Genomic DNA, 10,004 nt, shown 5'->3' with positions numbered 1-10,004 from the left:
AAAAAAAATGAGAGAAGGGATGGGTTTAGGAGCACTGGGTGACAATGTTATTAGACACCTTGTAATCATATACTGTTTTATAGAATGGTAACTTCTTTGTACAACTACTTAAAGATAATAATAATTTTAAAAAAAGTTGGGGCTGGGAAGATGGCTCAGTGGTAGAATGCTTGCCTTACATGCGTAAGACCCTGGGTTTGATTCCTCAGCACCACATAAGCAGAAAAAGCCGGAAGTGTAGCTGTGGTTCAAGTGGTAGAGCACTAGCCTTGAGCTTAAGAGCTGAGGGACAGTGCCCAGGCCCAGAGTTCAAGTCCCCACTACCAACAAAATAAAACAAAATAAAAATAAATAAATAAAGTTTCAAAAAAAAGTCTCTATTTTTTTATCCACCTAGTTTATCAATTATTTCAGTGTAAATGCTTATTCCAGAGATCTGAAATTATCACTGTCCATCATCTGTGTAATTTCTAGTACTGAATACTGAATTTGTAAAGAAAGCTAATGATTAAAATAATTTTTCTCGGGCTGGGAAGGTGGCTCAGTGGTAGAGCACTTGCCTTGCATGCTCGAGGCCCTGGGCTCGATTCCTCAGCACCACATAAGTAAAAAGCCGGAAGGGGTGCTGTGGCTCAAGTGGTAGAGCGCTAGCCTTGAGCTGAAGAGCTGAGGGACAGTGCCCAGGCCCAGAGTTCAGGCCCCACGACCGGACCCAAAAAATAATAATAATAATAATTTTTCTTTACCACACCACCATTTAATAAGGGAAAGGTTTATAATACTACATTTCATGAATCATCTTTGATTTTCACAATTTAAAAAAAATCAAGTCTTCCCAAATGTTTTCTAAATAAAACTTAAAAACTATTTTATTTTCAGAACCACATTAATTCAAGGTCCTTTCCCTAATGCATTGTTAGCATTTATAGACTACATGTTTAAGAAGAAATTCTCAACCTCATTTATCTATCTACATTGTATACTATTCCAGAAAATATTTTAAATGGCTTGTTTTTCAGCATCTTACTAGATCTAGAACCTTCCAACTACTATACTATATTATACTATACTATACTATACTGGTATGAAGTCTTTTCTGCTACTAACACTTTCTTGTTTTTTTTTTAGTTAACATAGTAGTGTTTGAGGATTATATGTAATTTTCAGAAGTAAGCATTTCAAGTAAAATTACCAAACAGTTTACTGCTGTGGCCTCCTATCTGAAAATCTAGGTGGTTTTTTTTCCCTGTAAACTTGAAATTCCAATTTAAAATGTCAAATATTAGTAATGTACAAGGCCTATAGGAGTTTAAGACAGCATCTTAGAATGACAAAGCTCAATCTAGAGAGAAAAGTAGACATATATACAACTGACAACAATCAACTGAAGAGTAGAGCACCAGCGGCTCATGCCTGTAATCCCAACTACTCAGAAGGCTATCTGCAGGGTCAAGGTTTGAATCCAAACCACACAGAAAAGTTCACAAGACTGTACGTCCAAAAAACTCAGCAAAAAGTAGGACTGGAAAGTTTAACAAGATGAGTGAGAATGAGTTCGAGTTAACATACCAGTTCCATCAATAACAATAATTTTTAAAACTGGAGAGAAATTGTGCTTAAAAGTGAAAGCTGCCAATCACTCTTAAGCATTTGTTGAAACAATGAAAGAAAGAATAGTCATGGTCATCTACTTAAAGGACAGTACTTGAGCTGGACAAAATATTAAAGGACAGGGAATTCTTCAACAGACAATTCAAGGCAAAGATCCTTTGAAACTGGAGACCACATAAAGATGAGACAGGGCTGGGGACGGAAGAGACCAAAAGTCCTATTATGGGTTAATACTTGTTTTACAAGATGAATTAAAAGTCTGTAGATCGTACAACATGAATACACTAAACATTACTCAACAGGCCTGGGAACATGTCTCAGCAATAATGTGCCAGGCTTGCAATAAGAGGGCCCTGAGTTCAAACCTCCAATACCATGAAAAAATAAATAATTAAATAAAATAATAATGGAAGTGAAAGGCCAAGATCAAATCCCACTACCATCAAAAATTATTAACAAAACTATAGCAAGGAAGGAAATGAATATAGGAAAAAACTAAATAAATTTCAGGGCAATATGGTTAGGCCAAACAAACATGGGAGGAGAAAAGCAGTGTCAAGCTAAACTATGACAGAACTTTGAAAAGATATTGAGGAAAAGCAGTCATTAAGTAACACAGTTTTACATTAAGATCTCAGATTATCAACAAATCAGAGATTTGGGAACAGTGAAATAACATGATTATTTTAGAAAACTAACTCTAGAAGAAGTATGTGAGCTTTACCAAGTAACAAGGATCTGATTGAAAGACAAAGATCATCACAAGAATTCCACAGAAATAATCCAGGCTGAAATTTAGCACTCGCCATAAGCATGGAAAGAACAGGACAGATTCAAAGAGGCTGAGACAAAGATAAAAAAGAATATCCCTGACCTTTTCTAAGTAGGGGATCAGGGTTACCTTCAAGACCGTAAACAAATGGAAAATAGAGCTTACAGCATGCAGACCACCTTCTCTATCAAGGATTTTAGCTGTAAAGAAAGGAGAGATGGCAATAAGGGCTCTTTTTAAGACATGCTGTATTTTGTTCTGTTTTTAGGACCAGAAGAAATGGAACAGTTAAGGGGATCTTAGAGTGGCATTTTTAGGCTTGGCCCACAAAAATGTCCCACATGGCACTGTGTTCATTTTTCCCTTGTCAATACCCACAGTCAACTGGGAAACCAACTGCTGAAGATGCTAGGGCCTCCATCAGCATGGAACAGGGCCACTCTACCATGGCTAGAGGAATGCAAGTAATCAACTCCATTGTAAAGAGCCACTGAAGTATTTTTTGAAAGTGGATTAAGAAAGAGAGACCAACAGGACAAGATCCAGTGAAAAGACACAATAACCTAGCTATCCTCTCCTCCCTCTACTTCCTCTACCTATCCTCTCCTCCCTCTACTTCCTCTACCTATCTCTATTCTTGAGACAAACCAGAAATATCCTCCCTAACTGCAAGGAAATAAGTGCCAGACAGAATTCAAGCAAAAAGTATTTACACAGCCATTAACTCAAGGGCAGTTTCTGAAGTACTATCTTCTATCATACTTTCTCCACTTTGCCAAATCACAGGATCAACTATAGCCAAAAATTACTTTAAATGAACTATTTCAACCACTTTAGAAAAGCTGTAATTTTCCTATTAGGCTTCTATGCAGCAATATCCCTAAACTGGGATGTTTAGCATCCTATCAAATGAAAGCCACTGAGAAAAGCAAAGAACTAATTTTGACTCTGGGGGAAAGAAAAGAGATGAACCTCAGATAGTTCATTCTAGGTTTTCTTCCATTTTCTCAACTACTAAAATGTCTTGAGGAACACAGACAACCTTCCTTATAAAAGTAGGCCTCAGTTACTTGACACAGACATTAAACTTGATATGAACATTCTTTCTTCCTACGACTTCCCCTTCAGTACCTGTTGGGACTCCAAGGTATGGTGGGAGTCATATTGATGTCTGGAAACAAAACACCATTGTCCTTGATCCTGTCTAGTGCATAATGCATTTCACAGAGGGGTAATCTATTCAACTGAAACTGAAGTTCAACCTGAAACAAAAATGGAAATTCATTTTCAAATGAATTTTTCAAAGGCATTTAAGCAAATATCACTGCAGTGCACTTTGTGGAGACAACAGTTTGGTGGGGATACATTTGGAGATTCTTTGGAAGTACACTCTTATTCTAACAATTATTAATGTACATAGTATTGGCCTTGTTTATTTAGCACTAGACACTGTAATAAGCACTTTACATGAATGATCTCACTTAAGGATACTAATAGTGTTTATATTATTATTAACATCATTAGACACATTAAGATACTGAAGTACTTGTAAATGATATAACAATTAGATAAGATTATCTGATTTCTATAAAGAATAAAAATTTGATAAAATCCCATCTGTGAACTATCATGTATTGAATGATCATCAGCCTAACCATACTGTATGGATTTACTTTAAGTAATTTTCACAAAGTTTTATGTTTAAGAAGAAGTAAAGCAAAAAAGTAAAAAAAAAAAAAAAAAAAAAAAAAAATTAAAAAAAAAAAAGAAAGAAAGAAAGCTGGAGCACAGAGCTCACATCTGAAATCTCAGCTACATGGGACGCATAAATAGGAAGATCACAGTCCAGGCTAGCCTCAAACAAAAATGGCAGTTACTATTAGAAAAATAGTTATTTTTACAACTGTGGAGGCTTAACTCTGGTGTTAAACTGCCTAGAGCTAGCACAAGGCCCTGAGTTCAATGTCCAGTAATGAAAAACAAAACAAACAACAACAAAAAAAAAACAGGAGGGTTAAGAAAAACAGTTAACTTTCCAATTAAATATAACAGACTGAAGCTGGGCACCAGTGGCTCATGCCTATAATCCTAGATACTCAGGAGGCTGAGGCCTGAAGATCTCAGTTCAAAGCTAGCCCAGGCAGGAAAGTTCGTGAGACTCTTATCTCCAATAAACCACTAGAAAACCAGAAGTGGCGTTCTGGCTCAAGCAGCAGATTGCTCGCCTTGAGCTGAAGAGCACAGGGACAGCGCCCAAGTCCAGAGGTCAAGCCCCCACGACTGACGCCCCCCCAAAAAAAAGATCAGCCTTGATTAAACAGGAATATTTTAGATGTTACTTAAATTAGGAAGAATCAAAGCAGGGTGTAGTACCACACAACTGCAGCCCAGCACTCAGGAGTCTAAGGCAGGAGAAGCACAAGTTTGAGGTCAACCTGGGTGCAGTAGGGAGACTGTCTCAAGAAAACAACAAACAAGCTGAGTGGTGATTGTTCATGCCTGTATCCTAGCTACTCTGAAGGCTGAGCTATGAAGATCAGCCCAGAATGAAAAGTCCATGAGACTCTTATTTCCAACTAAGTTAAAAAAAAAAAAAATCTGAAAGTGGAGATGTGGCTCAAGAGGCAAAACATCAGCCTTGATCAAAAAAGCTCAGCAATGGTGCCCAGGCCCTGAATTCAAGCTCCAGAACTAGCATCTCTCTCCCTCTCCCCCCCCCTCTCTCTGTGTCTTTCATACACACACACAAAACCACAAAACAAAAGAGAATTTTCTCTGTGAATTACCAGAGTTCCAATGCTTAACTCTTCAGTACAAGAATTCAAAGACAACTGCATTCTGTCTGGCTAAGGTAGAAGAAAGATGGAAGCAGAAGACTATTAGCTGACAACACGGTGAGGGTGCAGCCTCCCAACCTACCTGTATGTCACAGTCAGGCCGAAGATTCAGTTCTTCACAGCATTCCCTGGATATCCTTAAAAATATATACTCTTTTGTTTTTTCTTCAATAGTAGCTTCATAAACCTTCTCTTTGGTTCCCTGGGTCTGTATTAACTTCTCTTTAGGGACTGGTAATAAATAAACAGCATTGACTTTGGTCATCACCAGTCGTCCAGCCAAAGTATCTTCAGAAAGTGTTTCAGTAAGCTTAAAACGACCAAAAAGCTGTCCATTCTGAGCATACTTTGCGCCCCCAGAAACTCCAGTGAGCATGAAGCTTGCTAGAATCTGCAAGTGCACTTTGAGGTTGAACCTGAATCAGAAGTAGAAAACCAGTTTGAATGTTACATCAAAACCATAATAACTAAATGTAAACATATCAGAAGTTAAATCTTCCCATCATTTCCACTTTACTCAACCAAGAACTATATATTCTTTCTGCCTTTAGTCCAAGTTGGACACAACAAAACTTTTAAGTGACCAAATGTAAATTATATAAAGACACAAACTTAGTTGTTAAATAACTATGTACATTTGGAAATACTTGAGATATTATAATAAAATATATTAATATAAAAACCTGTTTGAACAAACCAATTAAATCAACTGAGACTAAAAAGCATCTGGGACCAGAAGCAAAGATACTGCAGTAAAACTAGAATAGACGTTCAACTGATTGCTTTCCAGGTAGATCTTACTAAAAGATCCTACTCATGAACTTTCTCTTTTGACAATTGCCAGTGACTCATGCCTCTAATCCTAACTAAGAGGCCCAGCCAGGAAAGTCCATGAAATGCTTAGCCACCAAAAAAATTAACCACCAAAAAGCCAGAAATGAAGCTATGGCTCAAGTGGAAGAGTGCTAACCTTGAACAAAAACAAAAAGCCCAAGGTCAGCGCCGAGGCACTGAGTTCAAGCCCCAGGACCAGCACTAAAAAAGAATTTCTTTCAATTATGTTAATGAGTAACAACCAGCATAACTGTATGTGTGTGTGCACATGCATGTTTGAACAGGGCCCTGCTAGAGAAGTGCTGCTCTACTATGTAAGCCACAACACCAGGCCTTCGGGGCTACAAGGAGCCAATCTTATGTGGGATACAGATGGAGAATGAAGCCTCCCAGACCTCAGGTGGAGCACTCCTTCACAGGCATCCATGAGTATGAGAACGTATGCGTGAAAGCAGCTCAGAGAATCAAGATGACCTTCAGTCAAGAAATGTGAAGTGAGAAAGATATAAACATTCTGAAAAGGCAGTATAATAACAAGGCACACATTTTCTACTTTTTCTCACTTCAAAATTTGAATGAAGAAGTTAAGTTGTCTTAAAGTCTATATATTTGGTTGTAAGGAGGGTTCTTTTGTGTATAAATTTTGTGTTTTATTTTTTTATATCCACTTCCATTCAAAAACTCCTGAGTCTCATCTTGCATTTAAAAGAGCAATGTCAGCCTAAAAACACACAACACTTGCATTCTGCTGAAATTTTCCAGGACCTTTAGAAGAGAAGGAAGGAGGGAAGCAGGACTCACACTCACACTTGGCAGGGACTGAATCAAGACTCCCCAGGGAGCAAGTGATCTGCTCAAAGCTTTCTGCTCAGAAGTTGACTGATATGCATGAGAGATAAGCCTAAATTGACTAAAACGTAATATGCTTTTAAAATTACCAATGAAACCCATTCCTTTGGCAATGATGATGAGATTATCTCAAAGTAAGAGAAAAGAGAAATGAATCAAGACTTCTTCACATTCTGGGTTAGACTCATGGCTGTGGAGTTGGATTTTTTTTTTTTTTTTTAGTCCAAGTTCTTTATGGAGTCCTCAACCCATTTCTGCTTGGAGTTAGGACAGATCTCCTTGCCCAGTTTGGTCATGAAGCTTATGGCTTTCTGGGGACATCCACTATAGTGAGTCTTTTGTGGCCCTCTGGCCACTCACTGGCTGGGGAATCCTCTTATTGGTCGGGACGGGCTGGTTCAGCAAACACCTGAGGACTGATGACTGCGAGCAGAAGGCACAGAAGCGCTGCACGGAGATCTTCATGGTGGAAGATGAGAGAGCAAGCTTCCCGAGCTGGTCCTGGACTCTGCTCTCCTCTGGGCATTCTCTCTGGATATTTATAGGGAGCAGAGTGGGTGGCAGCTTCTAGAGAATGCTTTGCCTAAACAGGGGGTTCTCCACGTTCCAGTTCCTCGCTCTCTGTGTTCATAGGGGTCCACTGAAGGGCAGAGCGAGCTCAAAAAAGGGTACTTTTTGATGGTATCACTGAATTGTTTTCAAATCTTCTTTTGTATACATGATGGCAAGAATGTCTTATAAACGCTTAAGGGGACAAAAACATTTCTTTAAAACACTAAGTTCTAGCTAGACATACTGGCCCACATCTAAAATCCTGCAACTTCAGAGGCTGAGGCAGCAGATCAAAGCCAGTCTTGGACATAAAAAAGACCATTACTCTAGACAGTCACCCACAGACCAAAGGAGGATACTCTTAGGAAACACAAAGGCACACTGCCAATGTGCATCTGCTCATACAAAATAACATTTATCAAAATGAACTCCAGGAAATGGAAACAAGAGGTTTTTCTCTTTGTTGCTGCTTTTGTTTTCTTTTTCTTTTTGTCTTTTTTGTTCACTTATCTGCTTGGGGGATGATAAGGGAGAGCACAGAAATGGAGGGATAAAGGATGAACAAATAAATGCAACAGTGGTACCCACTAGATACTATGTTGAAAATCAACTGTACAACTTGTGGGTGGGGATGGGAAGGAAAATCTGGGCGAGAGCAAGGGAAGGGGTGACATTGTCCAAAAAGAAACATATTCTTTACCTAACTTATGTAACGGTAATCGCTCTGTACATCACCTTTATAATAACAATTTTATAATTTTTTAAAGAAAGATCCTGTTGCACAAAAACAAAACAGGAAACCTTGCATAACACATACATGGCACATGTTTTAACTTTATTAAAGAAAGCACGTGTCATACAAGGTTTACTGTTCTTTATTCTCTGTACGATATATATATATATATATATATATATATATATATAAAGGGCTAGGACTTTCTAAGAGAAAAAAGATTACTTCTAGTGCATTCTTACCTGGGTGTGTGCCAGTACTGGGGCTTCAACTCAGGACTTCATGCTCTTGTTCACTTAAGACTTTTTGCTAGTTAGTGACAGTCTCTCTCAGACTGTCTGCTCAGCCTGGCTTCAAACCATAACCCTCAGATCTCAGCTTCCTGAGTAGCTAGGATTATATAAATGAGCCACCAGTACGCCCAGTTTTTAGTGTATTTGTAATTCACAAAGGACTTCTTTGCTACTAAAAGTGATAAACAGTTTTTTTTGTTTTTGCACTGGTCCTAGGGCTTGAACTCAGGGCCAGGGTACTATCTTTGTTTTGTTTTGTTTGCTCAAGGCTAGCACTCTATCGCTTAAGCCAAAGCTCTACTTCTGGCATTTTGGTGGTTAACTGGAGATAAAGAGTCTCATAGACCTTCTTGCCCAGGATGGCTTTGAATCACAATGCTTAGACCTCAGCCTCTTCAGTAGCTAAGATTAAAAGTGTAAGCCCCTAGTGCTCAGCTATTCATAACCTTTTTCTTTGTTCCTTAACTTGTCAACCACTGTCCTCCCTCCCCAAACTCCCTCTTCCACAGATTTCAGTGAAGACATACTCTATCCTTTATGTGCTCCCCATCTTCCATCAACCATTAACCTGCCCTCTTCCTGTTAATCCACCTGTCAAATGGATACTTGTGTTCAAACCCAAGATGCCAAAACTGAATCACCATCTGCCTTCCCCAAATGGCTCCTAAACCAATGCTCCCACACATATGCAACTTAAGTGGTAGCACTGTCACCCACCTACATGTCCATGTCAGAACTGGATCATTCTTTTAAATCATCTTCTAATGTGACTTCTTAATCAAGTCTATTCTCTACATCAGCAGAGATCTTTGTAAAATGCAAGTCTGATACTAAGTTGTTTTCTAAAGCTGAGGATAGAGTTGAAAAGCTTTCTCTCTCACCTACTATGTACACCATCACATTGCAACTATAATGAAGTTGTACTTTCCCAAAACTCTCTGCTCTATTCTCATAACCTGTTTCCTTTAATTCACATTTGTCCTACTTTTTCACCTGGCAAATCTGCTATCTACATAAATCAAATTTGGGGTCATCTTTGTCAAAATTCAGTTTCAATGTTGTCTGTTCATGAAGGCAGACAATTCAATTTGACTATACTACTCTCCTTTTCCCCCTCCCGTGGGACAGGATCTTTCCTGAGTGGCCTGTGCTTTCCTCTACCACAGTGCAGATTGCTTGATATCATATCCCTGCACTGTAGGCCTGTCTCTGGACTAGATTACCATTTGTGGGGCATTCAGCAATGTATCTTATTTACCTTACAATTAGTAAGAACTTGCCTTTTTTAAGTACTCAGTAAATTTTGTTCATTGAATTAATTATTCATTTCTGTAATAGTCACGTGTTCCAGGAACCACATTCTTATTTCAACCACTTTATATTATTCCCTCCCTCATAAATTCTTGAAATCCTGTAACAGATTCTCACTGTTTGGCAGTACATTAAAGTTTTACCCTAACAAGGGTTTTAGACTCAGCCATCCCAATATACTTGATCACAATTTAGCAGGTACAAAGTATTTA

At 38.5% G+C, this 10,004-nt stretch overlaps 1 protein-coding gene across 3 annotated transcripts in view; it reads right to left on the bottom strand.

Moving 5' to 3' along the window:
• Helz (helicase with zinc finger) overlaps positions 1-10,004 on the bottom strand; it is a 147,633-nt gene that overhangs the window by 59,094 nt on the left and 78,535 nt on the right. For all 3 annotated transcript variants that reach the window (XM_013037884.1, XM_013037886.1, XM_013037885.1), the window contains 2 exons: positions 5,303-5,636; positions 3,515-3,645 (listed from right to left, as the gene is read on the bottom strand). In XM_013037884.1, coding sequence (XP_012893338.1) covers positions 3,515-3,645; positions 5,303-5,636 — 465 coding nt within the window. The remainder of the gene's footprint in view (positions 1-3,514; positions 3,646-5,302; positions 5,637-10,004) is intronic.

This window comes from Dipodomys ordii, unplaced genomic scaffold (genome assembly GCF_000151885.1).
Source record: "Dipodomys ordii isolate 6190 unplaced genomic scaffold, Dord_2.0 Scaffold7, whole genome shotgun sequence".
Lineage (NCBI taxonomy): Eukaryota > Metazoa > Chordata > Mammalia > Rodentia > Heteromyidae > Dipodomys > Dipodomys ordii.
Note: the sequence above shows the minus strand (reverse complement) of the source record. Positions and strands in the feature narration are given on the sequence as shown.